General features: G+C 35.5%; 3 protein-coding genes and 1 pseudogene across 3 annotated transcripts; 2 read left to right on the top strand and 2 right to left on the bottom strand.

Annotated features, from left to right (window-relative positions):
* Positions 1-487: 487 nt before the first annotated feature.
* On the top strand, positions 488-8,852 carry LOC133868288 (uncharacterized; annotated as a pseudogene).
* Positions 8,853-9,411: 559 nt separating this feature from the next.
* Positions 9,412-12,944, bottom strand: LOC133869952 (coatomer subunit zeta-1-like). The gene is made up of 6 exons (XM_062307052.1): positions 12,856-12,944; positions 11,632-11,791; positions 11,001-11,148; positions 10,818-10,895; positions 9,882-9,966; positions 9,412-9,736 (listed from the first exon to the last, which is right to left on the bottom strand). Exons 1-6 carry the CDS (start codon positions 12,856-12,858, stop codon positions 9,677-9,679), a joined length of 534 nt encoding a protein of 177 aa, XP_062163036.1. The 5' UTR covers positions 12,859-12,944; the 3' UTR covers positions 9,412-9,676.
* Positions 12,945-15,846: 2,902 nt separating this feature from the next.
* On the top strand, positions 15,847-22,734 carry LOC133868282 (pterin-4-alpha-carbinolamine dehydratase 2, mitochondrial). The gene is made up of 7 exons (XM_062305091.1): positions 15,847-15,957; positions 16,055-16,101; positions 17,398-17,495; positions 20,165-20,250; positions 20,327-20,450; positions 21,302-21,370; positions 22,485-22,734. Exons 1-7 carry the CDS (start codon positions 15,910-15,912, stop codon positions 22,571-22,573), a joined length of 561 nt encoding a protein of 186 aa, XP_062161075.1. The 5' UTR covers positions 15,847-15,909; the 3' UTR covers positions 22,574-22,734.
* A 967-nt stretch (positions 22,735-23,701) lies between these two features.
* LOC133868280 (probable methyltransferase At1g29790) lies at positions 23,702-27,161 on the bottom strand. Its single transcript, XM_062305090.1, has 2 exons — positions 25,903-27,161; positions 23,702-24,029 (listed from the first exon to the last, which is right to left on the bottom strand). Exon 1 carries the CDS (start codon positions 27,050-27,052, stop codon positions 25,922-25,924), a length of 1,131 nt encoding a protein of 376 aa, XP_062161074.1. The 5' UTR covers positions 27,053-27,161; the 3' UTR covers positions 23,702-24,029; positions 25,903-25,921.
* Positions 27,162-27,494: the final 333 nt, after the last annotated feature.

Raw genomic sequence — 27,494 nt, 5'->3', positions numbered from 1 at the left:
AAAATAAAGGAGCTTGGTAATTTGCTCGAAGCTACCGGATCCGGAGATGTGTTTGATTATTATTTTTCTCTCTCACACACATATTTTTAAATTCGAGTTCCTAAGTGGTAGCTCAATTGGCTGGAGACCATGTCTTATGAAGCGGAGGTCACTAGTTCGAATCCCTCATCCTTCTCTTATATAGACATATAAAAAAAAAAAAAAATTATATATATATATATATTTTTTCAAATTCATTATTAAATCAACAAAATCCCACGTGTGATTTCACAAATTTAATTTTTTTTATTGATAATTTTAGTTTTTTTTTTAAAAATAATGTGAATTTCTTTTAGTAATTTTAATTAGAATCCAATTAAAATATATAAGTTTTTACCAAATTTAAGAATAAAAATAACCATTTTATTTGACTATTTTTATTTACTATAAAAATTATTATATTTTCCAATAGAAATATTGTTCCTCGAACCAAACGAGTCACCTTTTTCTCCCTCTCTCCACCGGGCATGTTAGTAACCTTTTCCAGTCGGACTCCTGCCCAACTTGATACCCACGGTCTCCATCTCTCTCTCTCTGTGGAAGTACACTCGCTTTCTCCAGCATCTTCATTCCCGGGTAATTTCGTTGTTCGTTACTTCTCATTGCAGTCATGGTTAGATTCACCAAAGCTGATTACGCCTTCCAACTTGATACCCACGCTCTCCATCTCTGTCTCTGGAAGTACACTCGCTTTCTCCAGCATCTTCATTCCCTGGTAATTTCGTTGTTCGTTACTACTCATTGCAGTCATGGTTAGATTCCAAAGCTGATTACGCCTTTATATTTTTTTATTACTCCATGTTGATTATTGAGCTTTTAATCATTGGCTAGCTGCTTTAATTGTTTGGATTTCAATTGCTTTTTTGCCAATGCATGCTTGCTTAGGCTCTTATCTTTGTTGAAATTTTCATTTTAGATTGGGATTCTTTGTAATGGTTGGTGGCTAAATTTGTGATCAGGTAAATTGTAACAAACCAGACGATGATAATTATAGAAAACTTTGGAATGGTTTGGTTTCAGTTGTTTATGGAAAAAGTACTTATTCATCAAAAAAAAAAAAAACTTGGAATGGTTGAAAATTATAGAAAGACGAATTTCTAGTCTTTCTGGGAAATATGTTTCTTCTTGTAAATTGTTAAGTGCGAATTAGATGGTGGCGGTGACAGTGAGGAGTTGTTAAAGAGCTATGGAGTTGTGGCTTTTGTTACAGTGGTGAAATGTGTGTGTGTGTTTGTTTTTTTTTTTTTTTGAATTTTGCTTTCCCCATGAGCTTTGCAGCATTAACTTGGGATGGTCCTCTTGCAGTTTACCAAACTCAACTTCTCAGCATGTCAAGGTGGGCTTCTTGAAAAGCTGGCGTCAGTGGGGTTGTTTCAGGAAATAGATGCATGTGACCATGTGAGGTTCCTGTTGTGTGAGTGACATTGGTGAAAACCCCTCTAGTTCCCGAGGCAATAACATGAAGAAGCCAGATAGCCATAAAAATCATTCTAATAAAGATGACCAGCTGCGAAATGATCTTTGGACAGATGGGCTTATTTGTGCTTTTGAATTCATTCGTGGCCCAAAAAAACCAATTAGTTCAAGATCTGGTTCAAAGATCCCATCCACACAGCATATAGAGGGTGAATATTCAATGATGCGCGTGCCTGAACATGGACAAGCTGAGGTTTCTTCACCAAGTCTAGATAAGAATAAATTAATTGGTCTCAGGAGCAATGAGACTTCCTCTTTTGATAACAACAAATATGGCCAAATGCACCAATCAAGCCAATTTCATGGTATAGAAAGACTTGATGGTAGTCACTGGGTATCAATTGGCTGGGCTAGAATTTCAGAACTTGTCAAAACTGTGCAAGTGGACACGGACTTGGTCTTGCAGCAGTTTGAGTCCATAGATGATGAATCTGATCTAACTGTTGCAGATTTAGCAGCTCCATACTGGGAGCACCCGGCAGAGCCCATATGGTGGTGCCATGTCTCTGCAGATCACCCCTCCATTCAGGCATGGCTCAGCAAGGCTGAGTTCTTACATACAGCTGTAAGTTTAGCTTTAACAGATGAAAGTCGCCTGATTAGTGAGAGGATGAAACACCTTCTGTATGAGGTAGATTTCTTTTTTGAGTATATCTGAAATTGCCAATTTTATTGGTTATTTAGTTTCGTGTATTACATGACTTGCATTTAGAGTAGAATGTACCACATGATCATTGACCTAAAGCCATGATCTGTATCAGGCGTCTGAAGCAAATAAAGAGTGCTGAATTGTTAATAGCTATACAGTTGGTTATACTTCTCTGAGGGAAGGGAATATGAATTTTGTGTTTTGGGCTGAACCAGGAATTTGGATAATTTTTTGTTATTCTTTGCATTCTAAGATTCTTTATGTTAATATGTGACTGAATGACTGAACCTTGGATAAAATTGAGTATAATTGGACATATCTTGTCAATAAATGTTACAGAGTCCTACTTCTGTAAAGCAACAAAACTGACAGTTTTACGGATTTCACATGACCGGTGGGTCTTGAACCTAGAACTACACCCTGCACCCAATTTGTACTGGGAAGGAGGTATTGTTTGAAAAAGAGCTTATCGGCTTTGATAAGTCTGTACTTTTTACATTAGTTTTTCATCCCCCATCCCCTCTCTTAGTAGTTAAACTTCTTCCTATGCTATATAATATTTTGTCCTTTTAATTTGTCCACCGTGTATTTTCTAAAAGACGTGAAAGATGACCTAAATTCAATTTTTGCAATAGAAAGTATGAGTAAAAACAAAAACAAGATAAGTCAATAAAGAATATGTAGAAATTAGAAATCATAAAATTATTATTCTCTTAGAGTAACAGCTCTATTGGTTCAAGATCCACAATTCATATGGAGTTATTCTATATAGTAATATATAGAGTTCACATGATCTTTTTGACGGAAACCACCTATTTCTAAAAAGTAAATGCCTGTTGTTTCTTGAAACGACGACACTTCTAGCCATGGCATTTGATAGATCTGAATAAAAAAACTTCCAATAATCAAACGTCTAATTGTTCTTATAATGACATGATGAGCTATTAATAACTATTAGAATATTAAAGCTAAATGTTAAATAACTATTCAAGTTTCTGAAGCTAGGAAGTCAGGATTTTTAAAGCTCTCTTGAGTTAATATTCAGTGTCGGCTATCTAGTTAGTCGCTAGATCATCGATATGAAATCCGATATGGGTATAATGAGAAGGGAAGAGGGAGGGAATACAAATTACAGTATTTAAGTTTGGAAGTTATTGATACTGTCTGCCACCTCTTGCACAAGATCACATGTAGGGACAGTTGACCTGGCTTTGCACTTTGTTTAAATTGCTTTAAAAGGACTTTGCAAGATGGAAGATGCAAATGTTGCATTTTTGTAGTTTGACTAAAAACTACAATACCTGCAAAGAAGTTTTTTTTTTTTTTTTTTGGGGGGGGGGGGGGGGGGGGGTGTGGGGGGGGTGCACGAGTCATCCACCGATGGTCAATCTTGATGGTATTTTCATTTATACAATCACCCTTTAAGTTAATGGTTCTAACTATAGCTATGTACTGTACATTGAACTAAGTTATTAAGTGTTTACTTTGTATTTCATTATTAGAATGAGATGAATAACCGGAAGATAATAGTTTGCTGTAATTGCTCTTATGGAAAAGTGGTTTCAAAAGTCAATAAATTTTGTCCTTCAAATTTTTTATGGACTGTGATTGTGTTGGATTCTTTATTATACTTAATACTATCTATTATTCAGGTCCCAGTTAGGGTTGCTGGAGGGCTGCTATTTGAGCTCTTGGGACAATCAGTTGGTGATCCTTTTGTTGATGAAGACGACATCCCCATTGTACTTCGGTCCTGGCAAGCACAAAACTTCCTAATAACTGCATTGCATGTAAAAGGACATGTTTCCAGAATAAATGTGTTGGGCATCACAGAACTTCAGGTTGTTCATGCTTGAAAGAAAGATATTTCCAATGGTCCAAAGGCTTATGAGACGAAAACAGGGACAGATTTGTGGTGGGGGTAACAAAATATTTTGTCACTAACTAGTATACTACTTTGTCAAAATCCCCCCCAAGTATTCTAGAAGTTATCCATATAACCACTTTCTTACTTATCAAAAAAAAAAAAAAAAAAGTTATCCATATAACCACTTCAAACACATTTGTTCTTTTTGGGCCTGCCCATAAAAGTTTCATAATCTGCCCCTAATTGAAAATACGTATAACTTTTCTAGAATAATCTGCCCCTAATGTAAACAGATTTTACATTCTGGAAACATGTTTCCAGAATAAATGTGTTGGGCATCACAGAAGTTCAGGTTGTTCATGCTTGAAAGAAAGATATTTTCAATGGTCCAAAGGCTTATTATGAGACGAAAACAGGGACAGATTTGTGGTGGGGGTAACAAAATATTTTATCACTAACTAGTATACTACTTTGTCAAAAGCTCCCCCAAGTATCCTAGAAGTTATCCATATAACCACTTCAAACAGATTTGTGCTTTTTGGGCCTTCCCATAAAAGTTTCATAATCTGCCCCTAATTGAAAATACGTATGACTTTTCTATTTACTTCATTACTGCCTCATAGATTTGGTGCTCTGCTTTTGGATAGGAGCTTCTTCTTACTGGAGGTTATAATGCACCAAGAACAGTGCATGAAGTCATAGCACATCTAGTTTGCCGCCTTACTCGATGGGATGATAGGTAATGAATGCATGGATAATACTGTTGTTTATATATATGAAAGATTTAGAAGCCTGCATACTTCTGAATGACACAGAAACATTGATGTATACTCGTGTGTAATTTTGAAATGCTTCAATATCTTCTGAGTTTTGTGAAAAGTCTCCATTTTTTTCCCTTTTCTTTAGACAGTCACATGTATCGTACATGCCAAGAGTCGTGTGTGACAAAAGTAATTGACATTTTTGAATTATGGTTCAGAAATATTAATCTAGGGTTGCTATCTGCTCATAAAATCTATTTAATCTTTTTTTTTTTTTTATAAGTAATAAACCAATCTTATTAAAGCGTAAGGCGCCCCTAAGTACACCGGGAGTATACAAGGGGAGACACCTAACTAGAAAGAGAGAGGGGAGACGTAAAGAAGTGCTTCAATGCTCCTCGATATGAGGCCAATTGTTTATTATGATTTTACCATGGGTCTCACTGGCGATCTACTGGTTCTTGCTGATCAACTTCTTTACAAGACTTTTGTCGTTTCCTTGGCTTGGGACTGATATGGTTTAGATACAACTCAGAACACAATAACGGATATAAATGGATGCAGGTTTTCATCTGCCATCATTATGTACTTCTCATTGAGGCCTTTAGTCCATTTCCTTATTATATGCCAAACAGAACCTTACCATCGTCTACAAATGAAAAACAAATTTAGCACAATGTCTCCCTCTAAAGAAAAGCTATGCCGTCTGTCTCTTGACAATTGACCAGTCACATATCTCTCAACCACTTGGGTTATCTTCTTTCCATTCTCATATAGAATGTCTTTGACTATTCTTTCAAGGATGATGAAATAGCAGTTAACGTGTTTGGAGTTCCAAATGCACTAAATAAAATAACACTAGAAATAATCTCTTTAAAAAATTTAGCTAATGATGTTTCCGAAAATCATAAAAATACAAAAAAAATCTCTCTCTCTCTCTCTCTCAAATAAGTATTATTGAAGACACACCCACACACAATACACTCAGGCACACACAAATAAGTATTATTGAAGCGTGTGGGGCAGATGCATGTAACATTAATTATTAAGATCACATTGTGCCATTATTTGGGTGGTTACTTTATAACAGACATTCTGAAAATCTGTCAGTTTTTCTATTTCAAGCTTTGACTCTTATTTCTGTTTCATCATCCATAATATCATAAGTATTTTGTGTTTGATCATATAGCTCTCAGCCTCTCAACATTTCAATTTTCAATCTTCTGGACAAATTTGACGCTTTATTTGTTTTATAGGCTATTTCGTAAAGACATATTTGGGGCGGCAGATGAGATTGAATTGAAGTTCATGAACAGGTCTTGTTACCTCATTATCTTTAAAGTAATTTTTCTCCACAATTTTATATCTACGATGCTGACCAATAATTCCCCCTATGAATAGGAGAAACCATGAAGATTTGCATCTCTTTACTATAATTCTCAACCAAGAAGTCAGAAAGCTATCAAGACAGGTATGTTACTTCTCCTTGCTAGCATGGAGGCACTTGCAGAGAATAGTCCATGAGTATGCCAGCTGGGATATGATATTTATGGAATTTTGATATATCGTAACTGCTGAGTGATTATGGCAATAATGTTAAATAAAATTTTAAGGTGATCTTTTCACCTCTTATTCCCCTATATATTTATTTGTTATGGTAGTGAATACTCGCTACTTGTTTTTTTTTTTGGATGAATAAGAAACTTTACTAATGAAACAATACATTACAATGAGAAATAAAGTCCACCTCGTGACACCACAAAACAGAAATAAACGTAGATTAAAACAGGAAAGGAAAATCTGAAACAAAAAACAAGTGTTATGGAAGCAATCTTCCTAACTAAATGTAAACAAGAACTCCATCTTCCTAGATAATTGGAAGAAGAATTCAATGAGCTTAGAAAAAACGACTGGACCAGAATTTTGAGAGATCTGGCGAGCAAGCTTAAGAGAGATCTCTTTCTTTTGCATAGCATCTTGGACCTTTTCACTACTAGATAATCGGAATAACATCTGAGTGGATGATGTTGAATTAGTATTCTCACATTTTGGATTTCCATCATCTATCTTAAACCGTTCTTCAACTCTTTTTTTTTGTTGGATAAGTAAACAGTTCTTCAACTATATATGGCGTTAGACATGCAGCCCAAGCAACATTAAGTAGAATCAAGTCAAGCTTTCTTTCTTTTCTAGTGGTAGAACTATATGCTTGTGACTGAAGCTACAGGCAAAAGATAGATTACTTTTATTTTCTGTAGCTTCTATGCAGGCTAAAGAGATAATAAGTCATTTAATCTTTTGGATTCTAGAATTGTAGTAAAATATATGCTTTTGTGAGCACTTGTGCTTGTTGGTGATTTTTTCATGTATGAATCATCTATCCATTTAGCTAGCCCTTGTGATTGTGACTGTGGAAGCCCCAGAGATAATGAAGGATGGGATTGACATAAAGGCATTCCTCCCCAAATAGTTTACAGGAAATGTAGTAAACATTTGAGTGGATATCTAGGATGGGTATTGGTCATTTTAAGCTCGCGCTACAAATAATTTTTCTAGAGAACTGGAAATATATGGTTAATAGCTTATTCAGATGTGGAGTTCTAATACTATCAGAGGTTCGTTTTTAACACTCACGTTAAACTAAGACTTACTTATTTAACACCCCAGGAATGTTTTCGTTGGTTGTCATATGCATTATTTTCTCTCATGATTTCTTCTTGCCTATATACAATACTCCAATTATGTAAATTTGTAATAAAAAACTTTTGCACCGTCTCCATATTTCTCTAACCTTGTTTCCATTACTTGTTCAGGTTGGAACAAGATACTGTTGATTATTTTAATATATTATCATACTAAGGCTACCCAATGTTACCATTTACTTTTTGTTTGACAATCTTGTAAGGTCACCCTGCCACTGAAGTTCATAGGTACAAAGACGACAATCTATAATTTTCCAGGTTCTCTTACAGGTGATCAGAGTGAAGTGGTCACTTCATGCAAGAGAGGAAATCGTTTTTGAGCTTCTCCAACATTTGAGAGGAAATGCAGCAAGAAGCTTATTAGAGGGTGTAAGAAAAAGTACAAGAGAAATGATTGAGGAGCAAGAAGCTGTTCGTGGCCGCTTGTTTACCATTCAAGACGTGATGCAAAGTACTGTCCATGCGTGGTTGCAGGTTTGCAAACAAAACCAAAATGTACTATGAAACTTTTGAACTTCTAGGTAATAGTTAATGTGGCCAAACATGTCATAAGTTTCTCATCTTTTGTAAATATTAATTCAGGATAAAAGCCTTCGAGTAACCCATAATCTCACTGTTTTCGGGGGCTGTGGCCTCGTTCTTTCCATAATCACTGGGCTATTTGGGATCAATGTTGATGGAATACCTGGAGCAGAGAATACACCATATGCATTTGGTTTATTTGCAGCCATCCTCCTTTGCGTAGGAGTTATACTGATTGCAGTTACTTTATCTTGGGTTGAAAAAGCCTGTTACTGAGGCGCAGGTTTATGCTAAGATATTGGAGCTGCAAGAGTTAGTTCAGACGTTCAAGCATGAGGCAGAGACTCATGCCCAAGTTCAAAAACATTTTTCTAGGAATAACTTACCCCCAACTGCTGGCGACATATTACTAGACAACGCAGATTATTTTCGCATACAGTGACATTGTTATGCTTTTTTGTTCACTGAAAAAATAAAAAGCAGTGACTGCTCTTGGCTGATTGCGACTTCCGGTGGAGGGGACTTTTTCGCAAATTAGGCTATGTTCTATACAAGAGATTAAAGAAGGAATCATGGGGAAGATGATGGTTGTTGTGATGATATACTCTGGTCAAAGCTGACTTCGTTGATCTACTGAATTTTAGTCTAAGCTCGTGGTTTAAAATTCTTGTAAATTTGCATGGAATTCTTGTAAAATTCTTTTAGGTTTATAGATGATATACTTCGTCACAGAAGAGTCCTGAATTAGGTATTAAATTTGAAGTAGCTCGAAGAGGTTTATGAAAAAGAGCATAGGAGGAATACCTCTTGGTTATCCAATAAATATGGTGATTTTCTTCGTCCTTTATGAGAAAAGTAATTCTAGAAATTATTTTTATCTCACAACTATTTCACAATATTAACATAACAATCCCAACAACCTAAGGATCAATCCTTATTAAGAGGAAAAGAAGAAAAAATCGATTGGTTGAAACTGCCGCATCAACTTTATTATTTATTAAATGTAATTTTTAACGCACTTAAGAAGATAAGGGAATAAGAATAGGAACATTTAAAGCTGCAAATTCTTGCCCCTCTTGAATCTTTGATAGGTTCACGTCTGATTGAGCAAGTTACTGGATTATAACCCAGAAGTATGGCATTTGTGTTTGACTGTTTGTGCACTTAATACCTCTGGGAAATATGAAATGCATGCGTGCAGCTGGTTGTTGGTACTTCACTGAAACACTCCTACCTCTCGGAAGCAAGAAAATTTTCCCTTCTATCTTGGTTTTACTGTCAAACTTCTTCAAGAATCTTCATAGACCTTATCAAAGCAGACACAGCAACTTAAGCTGCCAATGGGATTAATGAATATTGACACAAATGCTCTCATATATGCGTACACAGGTGGGGTGCATGTTACTGCCTGATCTCATAAAGTTTAAAAACAATTCTTCTATACCACTGGCATTGGCATCTGACGTCCAAACCAATCAAGTTTACAAAAAAAAAAAAACATGCGAATTCAGCAAGATCAACATTTGGACATGAATATCAACTGAATTAAGTATGCAAGATTGAGGTAAATTTGATGCTTATAAACTAGTTCACAAGTATACCGGAAAAAAACAAAAAAGACATTCCCTCCTTCCTCCTCTACTTTTGTCCCGCATATGCATCATTTAAGAAGAGATCTTGTTAGATGCTCCCGTGCAGTGGCCAGTGCTTGGCTTATTGTCTGTGAAAAAAAAAATCAAAACAAGGATACAACTTAAATATGGTAGCAGTGGTTGTCCATTTGTTCAACTAAATGTTTACTTCATTCCCTTTGGGAAGAGATGAAAGAAAATTGGGGGAGGGAGGGAAGAACAGGATTTTGATACCTGCTCAGACAAAGGAGCTCCAGCATCCATACTATTACTTGCAACCTTCCCCGCTATAACATTTGCATCTGTCTCAAGAACAATTCTGTAGCAGATACAAATTAGTTAAATCCGGTGGGAAGACATGCCCTGAAGAGTTGACGGCACATAGCTATGAAGAGTGGAGGAACCGAACAACTAAGAAACAACTAGCCAAGAGCTAATAATAACTAAACGCATAATTTAGGTACTGATGAGGTGTCAAAGGCCACTGATAATCCTGAATTATTAGTGCTGGGAGGATTTAGGGGTTGAGTAGTTGACATCAAACTTCAACAAGATTCACAAAACTTACAATCACTTGTGAATTGCTGCTAATCAGAAAAATACCTTCATACATAATTTCTTTTAATGAACGTGATTAAAAAATTTGGAACTCACTTAAGAACAGTTACATTATTAATTAGAAGTAAAGTCCAAGAAATAGTAATCCAAGATAATAATAATTACAAGCTATAAAAGTTTCTTTAACAATAAGATAGAAGGAGGTCAAGCTACCAGATGGCATTCCACTGGTTTCTGAAGGTTCGACTAGAGTACCCACTAAAACTAGGCACAGTCGATTGTAATAATTCCCAACCAAATAGATAATACCAACACAGAATCCTCAGGAAAATGATTTCGGAACAGCAATTTCCAACTAAGGCTTTAGAAATATTGATGAGCTTTGTATGTGTGCTATGCCTCACAATAATAATACAACCATTAAATTTCACCAAATAAAACTTCTACACTTCAGGATTTTTAGGATCCAATTTTTCAATATTTTTAGTTTTAGCTACCCAGACAAACAAAAGAGGCATAGCTATGGAAGATAAAATATCAATAAATAGAGCTAAAAATAAAAAAATAAACATGAAAGGAAAAAGGAAGTACACAAAAATACATATTGCATACCCGCCATCAACAATTTCATCGAGACATAATAGAATGAGATCCAAGTTCTCCAGTGCCTCTTTCTTGTCCACATTACCTCTGGAATGAGGGAAAAAAAAAAGTATATAAAAGAGTTAATAAATGAATAATGACAACAATTGAATTACAAAAAGAGGGTAAACAAGAACAGCAATTATGGGAAACCTAAGAAGAAGGCCAGCAGCATCGAAAAATCCCTGAAGAACAGTGGCTAAAATGAGCTCGTTTTCATCTTCACCCCCAGTAACGAAAAAGTGAAGGTCTTGAACAAACTTGTAAACAACGATGTTGTTCTCAAACATTGCTATTTCCGCTGTAGATAGAGTAGGTAGATGTTAATATTGTACACAATAAGAATCAAAACAAAGAACTCAAGACACATAAGACATAGTTCTTTCTTTTTTTTTCTTTTCTTTTTTTATGACAAGAAACCCTTTTAAGGCAGGGTCACTTAGTGTACCCACCCCTGTCAAGTAAACTTCGGATCTGTGTAAAGCACCCCCTCCACACAGATCAGGTAATACTCCACACATAAAACATAGTTCTCACTAGAGACCCACACATAAAACATAGTTCTCACTAGAGATCAACACATAAACAGTCTGACTCGCAAACCAGGGCACTTCAGAGAGGGGGGGGGGGGGGGGGGGGGGGGGATCAGATCAAACAAAATCAATATAAGACTAGAAAGATTATATATAAGACACCAATAAAATCATCCAGGGAGAAAGGCATTCATTTATTTATTTGATATAACTAATTTAAGGACTTTATAACAATTAAGGAAACATGTTACCTTCTGTCCGTGCATTTGTCTTTTGAGTCTTGGTAAATACAGACTTCTCAAATGCTTCCTTTGCACTATTTGTAGGCCAGTCATCTGAATAATACTTGACAGCTACACGTCTCCCTTCAGAATCCAAAAGGAGGATGTTTTTTATCGAAGGGCATGACTCCTACAAACAACATATGATACAGGATTACAGGTTGCCAAAAACCTGAATCTTTAAAGTATCATTATGACCACAGATTATAACCCTGCAAAAAAAGTATCAACACTAGTCCTATAAATGTCCTTCAGAGTCTCTATGTTTAGCAATCATTTCTTCTTGCAAGCCTAAGTTGTCCACAAAGACGGGGTACGGTAGACGGTAACATGGCCAACCACATACCAAGACATGGGACAGCGAGGGGCTTATATACACCTCATATAGATTTATCAGGTAAGAAGTAGAACGTGATATGGTAATCTTAGGTTTTGATCAAATGTAGCCTCTTTTTTCCTGAAGCTTCAAATCCTATATGAAGTTCAAACATTACTTATATAAATCTTCAGAGAGGACAAGAAAATGGACGAAATTGAATCACATTTTCAGATCATCAAAACTATTTATTTGAACAAGCATAACTGTTAAACATACCAACCGGATCTTACTACATATGAAACGCTACAACATGCTTATACCTAACAAGAGCATTAATTACCAAATTAAAACAATCAAAAATTACAAACAAGTTTGTAAAATCAAAGAATTATATTCTCTCTAATACTAATTTGAGAAGCACAGACTTCTTTGGAAGTATGAATAGTTTCCAATAAATTTGTTCACTAATGTCTTTTTTTTTTTCCAGTTTCAGGTTGGGATCAAGAAATAGAAGAAACACATTTCCATTCTAACTGTGTGTATTTCCGCTTGAGGGGAAAATAACGATCTAGTTCTAAGAAACATAAATCTGAGACAAACTGTTAGAAAATATGGAAGATCCAGCACCTTTTGTTTAGACATCTCAGATCTACGTTCTCAGACACCACATACAAAACCCTAACCAGCGAAATTCTTGGATGCAGTTCAAGTGATAGATCTAAGTCCAAATTAAACCCTAAAACTCTCCTAGAGCCTCTATGAAACACACATATAAGTTGGATCAATTATGCGAGAAAGACAATGAAGCTCATTAGAGAGGATGCGAAACAAGTTCTTGCTTAGAGACTAGAGAGAAAGAAAGCGGTAAGAAATACCATGTTGATTGGCGAAATTTTCCGGGAAAATCTTCGGACTTGAGCCCGAGAAGTGTCCGATCCTTCAAGCTTCGAGGGGCGAGTGTATATTTATATTTATTTATTTATTTGTCGCACATGTTACTGATTTCTACTTGTTTACATCATAACTTTTTCTTTTTTTTTTTCTTTTTTATTCAGTAAAAAAATTATTACCGGAATAAAAATCCTTTAAATTTTAAATTTTAATTATCTTTTCGACTCTAGATTTTAATTGGCCAATTTAAGACCAAATTTACGAATTTTTTAAATTTTATATTTTTATCTATTTTTTTCTTTTTATAAACAATAAAAAATGACATAAAAATATTTGTAACCTCAAGTTTCAAATTGGCCAATTTCAACTAACTTTATATGATTATAACTTTATATGCCCCCCTCAATTCTTAAGACGAATAAAAAAAAAATAAAAAAAAAAGGTAAACAAAAACAAAATAAAGATAAAAAAATTATGAAGTTTTTTTTTTTTTTGCCTATTGGCCTAGCAATAAATTTTTTTTTGGCTCATTTCTTTTATCATCTCTTCAACTGGTTTCATCTGATCTGGGACGATAGCTTCATTGTTAAAACTTTTTCCTTTTAATATTTTACAAGTAGCAATAGACACGTCTGAGAAAATGATAACAATGAATGAGCTTTATAAAGTTGTAGTGGTTTTGTTTAAAGTAAATGAAAGAGATTTCATAAATTAATACAGTAGAAGAAGACAAGTGTGGACTCGATGAGTCACACACTTGGCAAAGCTTGGCTTCCTAAGGATGCGTGGCAAATGTAGCGTAAAATGAGAATTTATTACAATATAGCTGGAAGGCATTAGAAAAGTCTATAAAATATGCGTTTCATTTGTTTTGTGTTACGTTTAACTGAATGTGTTTTGTGTATAATATAGAAAAAATGTTATTTACACTACACCAATCAAGTCCTATAATATAGTGTGTTTTGTATAACAGTTAGTGGACTATTGTGTTAATTATAGTAGGTTGTTCTAACAAAAAGAGTAAGAGAATGTTAGCTTCAAGAATCATATCATCTAAGTAAAGCCTTGTGAGAAGCACATAATTTCATTCATTGAAAATTTCTCAATTTCAATACAAAAATTGAGACTTCTTTTTAGAAAAATAAAATAAAATTTATTTTCTGAATCTTTGGACTATGGTTTTCTTTACTTATTTTCTAAAAATCTTTCTTTTCAATTTAGCTTACTGATTTTTTATTTAAAGGAAATAATAAAAATATAAAAATTGGGTTATGTTTAATTTACTTAAAATTTGGCTCCTTTTTTTTTATTTTTTTTATTTTTTAACATGAAGTAATATATACTACATAGATGACCATTTAGACAAGAGGACATGGACTTATATTTTTGAATTAATATATATATATACACTTTAACCCTTAAGCAAAAAATTATTCGGCCCCTCCCACTAAAATATTTGGCTCCGTCTCTAATTTTACGGAATTTAATTCTAGAGATTAAATTATTTGTTTGACATATTTCAAGGACTCCTGAATTTACTTTTATACTATATGAAACAATTTATAATTTAAGCAAGACAAAAGACTAAATTTGCATTTATCTCTTATTCATAAGAGAAGAACAAAGTTTAGTCTAATGTCAATCTCGTTAACCAGGGACTAGTTATTCAAAGAATTTTCAAGAAGAATTTTTTCTAAATCTTTATCACAAAGATTTTTCTGAGTTTTTCTTATTCCCTCTGTTTTGTTCTTCAAGACTCACGAGCTTCCCTCCTCTATTTATTTTATTTTATTATTATTTTTTTTTTAAAGTACATGAATTATCCTTAAACTACCATTTAATTATTAACATTATATCAAAATGTCAATGTCTCCCCTTAAACTACAAAAAAAATCAATATCCCCCAAGACTAACAAAAAGACAAAAATAATCTTATTTTTTTAAAAAGACAAAAATGTTCTCATAAATTCAAAAAAAAAAAAAAACTAAAACTAATGAAAAAAATTTTAAAAAAAAACCAAAATTTTAAAAATAATAATAATAATAAAGAAAAACGGAAAACAAATTAAGAAAAAAACGAAAAAAGAAAGAAAAAGAAAAAACCAGTTATTTATTTTAAATTTTAAATTTTTGTTTATTTTTTTGGATAACTTTTTATTATCTTATTTTTTTTAATAATTATTTTAATTTTTTAATAATTTTATGAAGGATATTTTTGTCTGGGGGACATTAGTATTTTTTGATAGTTTAGGGGGAATATTAACACAATTGGTAGTTTAAGAGAACATTGACAATGAAATGGTAATTAATGGGATTATGTATACCTTTACTTTTGTTCTTTTCCTTTAAAAAAAATGACTAATTGTCACGTCCCTCATCATTGACGGGTTGGACGTACGTCCAAGTAGAGTTAGGCCATGTTTGGTAACTCACTCTCCTCTCCATTCCCTTCTTTTTATCTCTAAAAAAAAAAAAAAAATCAACTTCAAAATAGTTAATTTTTTTTTTCACTTTTATTATTACATCAATAATTTTTTATTACTATTTAAATAAAAAAAACTCACTACAATATAATTTTTTTTAACTTTTTCATATAAATTTTTTCTTTTTTATATCGTATCAAACATTTTTTACCCCCCAAAAAAAAAAAAAAAAAATTCCTCCAACTTGACCCGGGGGGGGGGTTAACCAAACGGGGAATCTTTTATGAAAAAGAGCCACGCCAGTTTGGAGAACTCATTTCGGTAGCATTTCTCGAGAAAGAGAAATAAAATTCAAATATAGAAGAGAAACGATCAGGGTACCAAATTCTTTTAATAAAAGATGGGTATCAAATAATGTGGAGTTTATTCATTGGTATTTATAGCATTTTTTTTTATTAATTATTTTGATCATCTTCAATGAATAAGCTTCACATCATTTGGTAAAAGAATTTGGTACCCCTAGCATCCCTCGATCTAGAATCCGCTAGAGAAGGAGAGGAGAGTTGGACCGAAAATACAGTCACTGCGGGCCAAAATAAGTTTTTGAGATTAACCATGACTCGGATGCTACGGGTCCCTCTTCTTTCTCTCTGTAAGCCTAAGGTGTGGAAGTTGAACTCTCTGTCTCTCTACATGCAAAGCTTGATATACACTTCTTTTGAAGAGCCTAAGCTAAATTTTTTGCATGTGATGCTCGCAGGTGTCATCGGTGTCGTTGTCGGGTACTCTACTTGGGACTCATGGAGGGTACTTCCCTGCTTATCCCATGCTCTTTGTTTATGTTTTGAACTCTGATTCATTTGGATTCAAATTCTGCTTCTTTTTTAGAAGAACCCATTTGTTGGATTTTAGTTTCGTTATCTGGGTGTAAGTGCAATTCTGGATATTGTATGTGGTTTTTTGTATGTTATATTCAAATTTTAATTACAAAAAAAAAAAAAAAAAAAATTATATGGGTTTGATGGGTTTGAGCTATGCATGCCTGTTATCCCATGCTTTATTTATATTTGGAGCTGATTCATTGGGATTCATATCCTGCTTCTCTTTGAGAAGAACCCATTTATTGGATTTAATGAACCCATTTATTGGATTTAATTTAGATATCTGGGTGAAATTGCAATTCTGGTTTCGAACGTGTTTGTTCGTTTGTTATATTCTAATTTTAATTACTAGAAAGATGGGTTTGATGGGTTGGAGCTATTCATGCTTGTGGCGTATTAAATGTTTGCGTATATGCCTGACTTCATATTTTGAAGATTTTTTATTGCTCATTTGAGAATCGTTATTAAGGTTTATAAATAAAAGTGAGATCTTAAAACTGTCATAGATGATGTTGGGTCCACAGTCTGTAATACTAGTGCATTCCATGGGATGGATTGTGTTAAAATTTGTGGGAGAACAAGGCTTCGTTTTTAATGGCAGATTGTAGAAAAAAAGTTGGCTAATTTTTTTTCCTTGGTTTTTTTGAATGTAAGGGTTATTCTGTGAAATTAAGAATGAATAGGCCAGATAAATAAGTCCTAATTTGTCTGGCTTGTGCTTATCTAACGCTAGTTTTTGAAACTGCTAACCTTGTTGGACAGTTGTTTGGTTTTGGAATTTCCCAAGAGCCCCTTAGACTGACATGTTGATATGTTCTACAATAATGTATGCTAAGAGAAGCTTAATGAGTTGCAATCGGATCCTCTATACATGATTTCAAATTAGGTGATGAAAGGGGGTTAATTTTCAAAATTTTCTACCCAATTTGAAGAAACTTAGAATGTACGAACTTTTTTGTTCATGTTTCTGTTTGTGCACATTGTGGAGCTCTCAGTCATCATAGAATTTAGACATGAATTTACATTAGATAGTAAAATGATCTGCATGAAGAATGCCTAAGATTCTCTAATTATCTTTTATATTGTTACTCCTATATGGTTTGGACTTTCACACCAAATGCTTTGCAATGACACTGAACAACGTTTTAGCTTTGTGCGATACTGATTGTGTTTCTGCTTTTTAGTTTTATTTTGTGAAGATGAAATTTGTACTTACTTACAGTTCCAGTATACGAGTAACTGAGATACTTCAGAACCATGTGGGAGTGTCATCAAATAGGAACTCACTTTGTGGATTTAGAACTTTTTGCACTGGCCAAGGTGTGTGTAGACATTTAACAATCTCATAATTTGATCATCAAATGTGATTCCACTTCTAACACCAATCTATATACCAGACTTCAAAATTTTTACACCTCAACATCCCAGTTATTTGTTAAAAAATAATCCTAAAACACCATTTTGGGGTCAGTATTCATATTGGTCTATTCATAGAAATCGAATTTGCTTTGAGCATCATATAAATATTCCCTAAATGCTTGGAGTACTCATTTTTACTTGCATTGCCATTAATCCAGAGGACTTGCAATTAGATTAGATTTATATACGCTCCACCCATGATCAATGCCTGTGGGAAAAAGACTTTATATCCCATTGTCCTGTTTTATAGCCCTAAGATAGTGTTCATTTAGGATATCTTTAAGCACCTTTTTTTTTTCGTGTTTTAAAAAATTACCATTGATTTATCCCTGCATTTAGTTGTACACCTGTGTTGCTTCTATGATTTAGACATGTTATTTGTGAAGAGACAATTTTTTCTCCTTTTGTTGATTATTAAATCTGCATTACTTTATTTTAATTTTTTTGATGCAATTTAAATCCAATATTTTATTGGATTTCAGGTGGTCAACTCTATATTCTTTTAATGTGTATTTGCATCAGTTGATTTAGAAGTGCTAAGATATGTTTTGGCAGGTCGGCAATTCTGAAGCCAAAATTTAAGCTAGCGTCCTTAAGTCGAACCTTTTGTTTAACTACTGTTAATTAGGAAGATAATTGAAGTAGATAGTACTTTTAACTCACTTCTAATACAAAAGAAAGAGAGATGAGAATTAATCATGAACTTTCAACAAGCTATAAGTCAAGAATCTCTCTCTCTCTCTCTCTCTCTCTCTCTCTTATTTTGACAATAATTTTAGGGAAAACTGCACTTAACCCCCTAGAACTTTCATCACTTTTGCAATCACCCCCCAAAATTCAAAAACTCTCAATTTAGTATATCAAACTTTAAAAAATTGCAATCTCACCCATTAGGATTTGTGGTTAAATCAGATGGTCAAAGTTGAAATGATTCTTATACCCCTGTTAACTTTATAAAATTACAAAATTACCTTTATTTATTTATTTATTTATTTATTTATTTTAAAAAAAACATTGAGTTTGGTGATTGTGGGTCTGTTACCCAACGTTGGGTCACAAGGTGACCCACGGCCGGCAGTGGGTCATGCCATGACCATGTGACCCAACATGGGGCACCCTACCCACAACAGTGGGTTGCCTTGTGACCCATCAGACCATTCCCTATCTTTAAAAAATAAAATAAAATGAGGGTATTTAGGAAATTTCCAAGGCCTCCATTAGGATTTAATCGAAAATCCAAAAGAAGTATGAGATTGCAAATTTTTTAAAGTTGGATACACTAAATTAAGAGTTTTTGAACTTTGGGGGGTGATTACAAAAGTGATGAAAGTTCAAGGGAGTTAAGTGAAGTTTTCCCATAATATATTTTTAACATATGAAGTATTGTTTTTGGGTTTGCATTAATGTGATAACACATAATATGCATAACATGGTATGTGATGTGTGGTACTTGAAGTCAAGAGCACATTGGTGCTTATGCTAGGACCTGGCTAACCGGTGTGGCCATCACAGTGGCTTGGTGAAGAGTTTTGAAATAATTCTTGATCCCCTTATCTTCCCATCAGTTTCTTATTCTTGGAATTCCTTTACCTTATTCTCTAGATTGGAAATTAGTATTTTGTTCTTCTCTATCCATTGTCGTTTAGTCTAAGATTATAGACCTCCTCAGGACTTCCTTGGCATTCAATTTTGAGGCTTGGTTAAGAGTTTGGAATTATTTTTGACTCCCTTATCTTTTCCCATCAGTGGTTCTTATTCTTGGAATTCCTTTGCCTCATGCTCTAGATTGGAAGGTAGTATTTTGTTCTGTCTCGTGCCATTGTCGTTTAGTCTAAGATTAAAGACCTCCCCAGGACTTCGTTGGCATCAATTTTTATGAGTGCCATGACCATGTTATTGTGGATTCGGATTTGCTTTCATTGCCTATTAAATGGTCAATGAAGGTAATGGAAGTTATGGAACATTGTTATGTTAATAAAGCTATAGATATGTTTCGGATCAAAGTTGCCTGTATTGGCTACTTCAAGGGCTGCCTCTTGGCCTAACAAGTCTGTTTTTTTTCTTTTTCATCAAAATTTCCTCTATTGGCTCCTGCTTCAGGGGCTGGCCTCTTGGCCTAACACGGTGCATGGTCATGAGATGCTTCCTGGGGGCAATTGACACAAACTTAGTTTTGTAGCTTCTGAGTTGGTATTTTACTTTTTCTTTTTTACTTTAAATTTGACCGCAAGATAGGAGGTATACAACTTCATTATTTCTTACCTTATTATTATAATTTGTCCTTTCTCTGTATCGTTCTTGAGCATTGCCGATATTTTGATGCTCTTGCTTTCGGATCAAGCTTTTTCTTGCCTTAAACATCAATACTGTTATTCACCAGGAGGAGAAAGCTGCTAGCTGCTGCATGTTATCTATTTTTGAACTTACAAATAGTGTCTTATCTAGTTTCTTGCCATCATTGGCTCTCAATGCCTCTCATTTTATTAGTTGAAATTGGGCACTATCACATTTGTAAGAGCTTGCATATTTGGAAATGGGTTTTCGTGTGACACTTTTTCTTGCCATGTTAGATTTGTCATCTAAGAAGTGTGTGCCATGCAACTCAAAGGATATGCAACCCATGACTGAGCAAGCAGCGAATGAACTAATTTCACAGGTTGATGTTTAAAGATCTGTTATCTTTCACCTTATTGATATAAAGTCATGTTCTTAGTGCTCTCTATATTGTTTAGGTGGCTGGATGGAATTTGGTAAATGAAGGCGGCATATTTAAGCTGAATCGATCATGGAAAGTGAAGAGTTTTACCAAAGGATTGGAATTATTTAAGCTCATAGCTGATGTTGCAGAAGCGGAAGGTATCTTACACTTAGTTAAGAAGTTTGTGTATATCTAGAATTATTAAATACAAATTCGATCCTTGTGGTTTATCACTTATTAAAAAGGTTCATTGGGTTTTCAAAAGTGATAAATTTGGTCCATGTGGTTTTCACCTTTATCAAAATGATTCTTTTGTCTATCTACTGTTTAAAAATAAAAGGAAACGGAATTTTTGTCATGTGTACACAAAGTCACGTAAGACCTATAAAAGGTTGCCACGTGTAAATCCTTGCCATATCGACATATTACATATCCCTTAAAATTAAAAAAAAAAAAAAAAGAAAATAAAAAAGAAAAAGAAAATAAAAAAAGAATGGGGTGGTGGTGGGGGAAAATCTCATCTGCGGTGGTGGTGGGGTCTACCACGACTCACCCTAGTGTGGGGTGAGCGTTCCTCGCTAGCTACCTTCCTCTGCAAAGGTGGGAGTGGGTCGCTGAAAAACCACAATACCACCGGTAGAGGGGATTTTCCCCCACCACCACCCTTTCTTTCTTCTTCTTCTTCTTCTTTTGGTTTAAGGGATATGCTGATATGGTAAGGATGTACATGTGGCAACGTTTTATAGGTCTTACTGTGACCTTTGTACACGAAGCAAAAATTTCACTAGTTTTTTTAAATGGCAGATAGATGGAAGGATCATTTTGATTAGGGTGAAAACCAAGTGGACCAAATTTATCACTTTTGAAAATTCAGGGTGCGCAGGTTGATAAAGTGGTAAACCATAGGGACATCAAATTTGTATGTAACCCTACTTATAATTCTGTCAATTGGATCACATGGAAAGCTACATTTATGTTCTCGATGAACAATAATGCATGTTGCATGCAGGTCACCATCCGGATCTTCATCTTGTTGGATGGAACAATGTAACAATTGAGATATGGACACATGCAGTTGGTAAGAAATATCTGTTAGTCATCTAATTTTATCTGTTCTTTTTTGGTGAAGCCAACAAAACTGACTGATTGAATAAACATGGTCTCCTAGCTCTCTAATCCATCATTTTTTAACCATAAGAAAATTCATCCTAACCAGATTTAAAAGTGGCTAACTTCAACTTAAGGTTAGATAGGAAACATTTTACTTTAGGGTTTGGTTTCAAACTCCCATAAAAGAATACTCGACTTAGTTTGTTTAGTTGTTTGACCTGAATTTGATTTTGTACTCCTTACATTGGTGTTTCTTATACTTCATCGATATCTTCGTGAAGGAAAATGCAATATTACAGTGTTGCCTCTTGAATAGGGCATTGAATTCTTCTGTTTATATCAGGTTCCGGGCTATGTTTTGAAGGATATTTGTGACTTTAAATACCTTAATCAAGAGGAGGTATCAATCCTTTACAGAACAACATAAATGTTAACAATTACACACAAGAAGAATTTTTTTTTTTTTTTTTTTTTTTTTTTTTTTTTAATGTTTATAAAGTGATGCAATTTACTCATGGGCGTTCTATTATTCAGTGGCACATATAATAATGTCCATAAATAGTTATAAAATACAGTGAGCAGAATAAGATCCTGATGTAATATAACTGGAAGCAGCATTTGAATCATTTCTCATTATTTTCCTTCTTGAAGAAAAAAAAAATCATAATGGAGTTGGCCAAGCTGACCCAATTACCCACTTGCTGTCTCCAAATTTGTCTGGGTTTGGTTCTAGTGTCCATGACCTGCATCTGATGCTATTTTTTTATATCCGATTCTTTTTGGTATAATATACTTCAGTTTAACTTATAAAAAAACCTAGTGGACAGAACAGTTTTAGACCTTCATGAATTTGACCAACTCAACTCTGGACTTTCCCCTTGTCATTTGCATGATAGAACCTGGTAGATATCCCTCTAATGAAGCATTGGAAGTCATTCTTTTCAATCTAGCTCCAGACCTTATTTGTGTGTGTGTGTGTGTGTGTGTATATATATATATATATATATATATATATATATTTTTAAGAACAAGTTTGCTGTACATTGGAGAATATAGCTTTGACATCATTTGCACTTGTGCAGGTGGACTGACTGAAAATGACTTCATACTTGCTGCAAAGATAAATGGGCTTGACCCACAACACCTGCTGAGGCGAAAAGCTGCCACGTAAACAGTTGGCATGAACATGGTGTACGAATTTTGCAACTATACTCTGTGGATGTAGTTGGCATGAACATAGTGTACGAATTTTGCAACTATACTCTGTGGATGTTTGGCATGACAGATTTCTATCCGTTGATATTTTGAGTTTCAAAAGACCATCTTAAAGCATCTCTAACAAAATAGGCAAATGGTTCATAATAGTCAAAACTATTTTTCATCTCCTATTTTGGCTGCTGGAGATGCTCTTTTAGACTCGTAATAAGTTTGTTAAGAATTTCAGGATATGTGTGAGATACAGATGATAGAACTCAATATGCACTTGATGTTCTATATTGCAGTATTATGTGGAGCTCCCCGAGCTTATGAAATGTTACCATATAGCTGGTGAGAGTATCACTTTATTGTCGGTTCATTGAAAAGACAAAACAGTCCCAAAAATGCTTTGCATTCGATATTCATGCAGTGCTAATTAGACCTAAAGCAAAAATATTTTTTGTATAAATAATGGGAGTAGAGTACAATTAAAAGGCCGGGTCTTTCCCGTTATGTAGCCGACCTGAGGTCACCGTGGTCGGAAAACAGGGCAAATACAAATGGGAATGCCACCCTCGGACAGGGTGGTAGAGGGCATAAGAGGCAAGGTTGTGCATGCAAGAGTTTGCTGTTCTGGGCACCCACCTTGCTGGCTAACTAGAAGAGGATGGTAAGGTGGAAAAGATACCCGAAAATCAGCATCGTGATAAAAGAGAAATGTTAAACACCATACTTTTATCTTTGTCGATATTGAATCGACCTTCGTTAAAAAATAAAACATAAACAAATAAATCTAAAGGCTAATTGACAAGTATAATAAAAATGCGGCATAAAGCATTACTAGTCAACTTGCTGCAAATGATTTCAATCAAACCCTTGTAGTTGTCTAACTAGATCAGTAGCCAATAGAGTAATGAAGTCTCATTATCCTTGATGTTTCCTTTAGCCAAAAACTAGATCACTTGGCATGTGAAAAAGCAATAAAGTTCGATCTTCCTTCATGTTTCCCTTTCTCTTTGCTTTCTTTCACCACTTTTTAACATGCAATGGAATCCATACTTTTAACTTTTAGGCATAGGCCACCACATGTTGGCCAATAAAAGAAGTGTAATGCTCTGCAGATTTTATTTCTAAACAATTAACAGGAATTACAATCTAGCAAGGATTATTTGAAAGAAGGGAAAAATAAATCCAACAATTAAGACCAATAATAAAGGCCATCCACCTCAAACATCTTTTCCCCCCCAGACTTCAACTTCCTCGTGATCCTTTTTATCCTACAATCCTTTGCATCACTGATAACAAGCTAACTGTATAACCCACCTTGGTGGAAATAAATATTTTGCTTGATAAGTAATTTACGAAGGACTCCAGCTTCTAGGAGTATGGAGAATCTATTCATTTGATGGAGCAATTTTCTCAGGATTTACCTGCAAGCCAATCATAATCCACCCCAAGCAGTCAGAATAAGAGTTGCAGAAAGTTGAATGAAAAAAAATAATTTTGGGTCTTAACACATGTTCATTTATTTGTATAAATTCAATTTTAAGATTAAGAGGAGAGAAAAGGAAAAGAAAAGAAAAGAAAATGTTCAAAACCCTCAAGCAATTTTACTAGAAAAATTAAAATGGTAAATGGATCTAAGTTGTAAAACTCTCACTCTCACAGTCAGAGAGGTCAAACAACCACACTATGCAACCAAACAAGAATATGATCTATCTTTAGATTATCTGGATTTCTAACGAACCGAATAACTCGTTAACAATCCTACTCAGTTTCCTTTTCATGCAAATTTATGCAATCAAGTTTTTTTTTTTTTACACATTTGAGAGGAATATGTACTCTGGTCTGGAAAGAGCAAACTTTGCTGTTTTGAAAACTTCCTAATCTTCCCATGCACAAGAAGGAATAGGGAGGAGGTTACAAGCCTTATACTTCATTAACTCTTTAAAATAAACTCATGAACATGAACACCCAGAATTTACACAAATCACCATTTTCATCTCTTCAAAAAATCAGAAAGGTCTAATAAGAGGAAGATTACGAACTCATGATTATTCCTTGGCTAGCCAATCTGTTCTTGAATTTAATTTAAATTGTTCACCGACTACCAATTCATCATACTAAAAGGTTATCAACCTCAGCATCTAGAGAAGATGTGAATTTGAAGGGATTATCAATTTTGATGCAAAGCATGTCAACTGACTTTCTTTCTCACAGTTGAATCCATTGCACAGCCTAAAAACGAAGGTTTTCTTCCCAGGAAAACTCATCTCACTCTCAGTTGAGAAACGATATCCAGAGAACTGTATCAGGACTCAGATGAAAGCTATTGATCTAGGGTTTAAGATATTGTTCCTGAATGAGTTTACATGGATATCAATTTTGTATGCTGGAACCTGTAAGCATCAAATTAAAGAGAAGGCCACAACAACTAGCAATCTATGAATTTTAAGTATCTTATTCCACAAACACCATATAATTTGACGACAATGGAGCCAAAGTTATGCAGACAAGCCAAGAGCATTTCACTTAGCACCTTTAAGCAGTGTAAGATACAGTTATTTCTCAAAATTGAATTCAGCTTGCATAAAGACTTCAATTAACTTAGTCTGCCAAAGAGCTGTACTTGTTTGACAGATCAACACACTGTGGGCAAAATGTCATCAAATCAATTGAAATTGGCAGACTCACATAGATCATCAATAGGTATATAATACCTCAACCTAAATTCTCTCCTATATGATCAAAAAGTGCAAAGCTGCATACTACAGCAAAGAAACGAATCCCCTGCCTTCACCGAGTTCATCATGTAGCATTCAGACCGAATGACTATGAAATTATGTCGCTACTTTCAAATATTACAGGTAACGTAAGAGACATCTCTATTTCCCCGGGCAAATCTTATAATTACCACCTCTTAGCTTTCAATTTGCCTCTGACTATCAAATGAAATGTGAATAACCCATCCTCCTATCTTTGAAACAAGGGGCACTTCTGGTTTTGTCTTAAACCAAATACAACTTTGGACAAAGGATTATGCACAATGCTTCACCTCAACTAACACTTGATCTACACTCTGTATCCTCAGTTATCTTTTCAACATAAAACCAGTACACTCAATATTGCTCACATTAAAACCACCCACCAACAGATGCTGGATCGCACCAACTTATATTCAACACAATGCCAACTAGTTCTAAATGCATATCAAACTCCACCCATGAAAACAAATTTCCAAATCCAAAGCACCATAAAATTTCACCAGACACACCACAGAAATCGAGAAAAAATTTACTCTACCTTAACTCCAGGTTCACCCTCATTTTGACACAGGCTTCTGCAAAAGTGCGGTCAAATAAACCTCCCCATTCTTCGAATTGGTCTTATTACCCGTTGCCCACTTCACCTTCTTGTACCCCAATTTCCCAATCAGCGGCGCATAGAGCTTGTCAAGATCCACCCCTTTGCTAAAGAAATGGTCCATCCACAGGTACCCTCCACTCCTCAACACTCTATCCACGTCGTAGAGCAAGAACTCCATCGCCATCAACGGTATCCACCTGTTCACGGCGTGGCCGCAGCGCACCAGATCCACCACCCCGTCGAACACCGGAAACCTCTGTTGCAGCGGCACGTGAAGCGGCACCAGCCCCCTCAGAGCCACGGCCTCGTTGTACGGCCCACCCAGGTTCATCGTCGTCGTCAGGACGGTGACATTGTACAGCTTCATTCTGGCCGCAAAAGTCCCCGTCCCGCCACCGACGTCGAGGCCGAGACGCAGCACCGAGTTGGCCAATTTGGCAATCTGCAGCAGCTGCGGGATCGGGAGGTCGAGCTCGTTGCTGTAGGTCATGAACCGGGCGGTTTCGACAATCGGGTCAAAACCCAGATTCGGGTTGGAACGCATAAGGCAGCTGAAGCTTTTGCAAGTGTATTTATGCCAGATAACGTTTTGGTCTGGCAGTGAAGGAACGAACGGGTTTTGGGGGAGAGAAGAGGTGGGTTTTTGTGGGGTTTTGGAAAAGCAACGGCGGCGAGGGAGTGGATGGCAGCCACGCAGAATGAGGGACTCGGCGAGCTCGTCGGAGCCTTGGGGGCAGACCGAGAAGGGCGTGTAGTTCATGTACCTGTGGAGGAGGTCCGGGTGGTTGTGGCAAGCGGTGGCGATGGGGGAGAGGCGGGAGTGGAGGAGGAGATCTGGTGAAGTAGTGGTGGTGGTGGTGGTGGTGGTGAGTTTGGTGGAGGGGTTGGTGGTGGGGTGGTGGCGCGTGAGGTGGTTGATGGTGGCGCGTATGGTGTGGAGCTGGTTGAGGAGGTGGTCAGGGACTGGAGCTGGAGAGGGGGGTCTCTTGGGAGTTTGAAGTGTGGAGGTGAGGTGGTAGAGGGAGAGGATGTTGGTGGCCACCATGGCCACGAGCAGCAGCAGGTTCAGACCCATGGTGAAACCCATAGGACTTGAGTCCTGTGTCAACTGTCAATGGCCTTTGCTTTTGCTGGATCTTTGCCTCTTTATCTGTACTTCGATTTAGCTTGCTTTTAAGCTTCTCGCTGTTTTGTTTGACTAAAATCAGAGTGAACTAAGCTAAGCTAAGCTTTCCAGTTCGAGTTTTATTCCTCTGTTCAACAGCCTTGGATTCCAGATTCCAAATGGGGTGTTTTTTTTCTCATACGGCCGTTGGATTGTGATGATGTGGTCCCCTGCAATAGGTTTGATCCAAATCTAGGTTTTGTTTGGATCCACTGGAGGAAAGTGGGTTGCTTGGGAGTTGGGTCGGCCATTAGGACTCAGAAATCCGAATTATTTTATTCTGTATTTGTCCCTTTTTCTTTTTTCTTTTTCTTTTTTTCTTTTTTTTTTTCCTTCTTCTCTTCGTCTTGGTTCTACATGCACT

The sequence above is a fragment of the Alnus glutinosa genome, chromosome 5 (assembly GCF_958979055.1).
Source record: "Alnus glutinosa chromosome 5, dhAlnGlut1.1, whole genome shotgun sequence".
Taxonomy (NCBI): Eukaryota; Viridiplantae; Streptophyta; class Magnoliopsida; order Fagales; family Betulaceae; genus Alnus; species Alnus glutinosa.
Note: the sequence above shows the minus strand (reverse complement) of the source record. Positions and strands in the feature narration are given on the sequence as shown.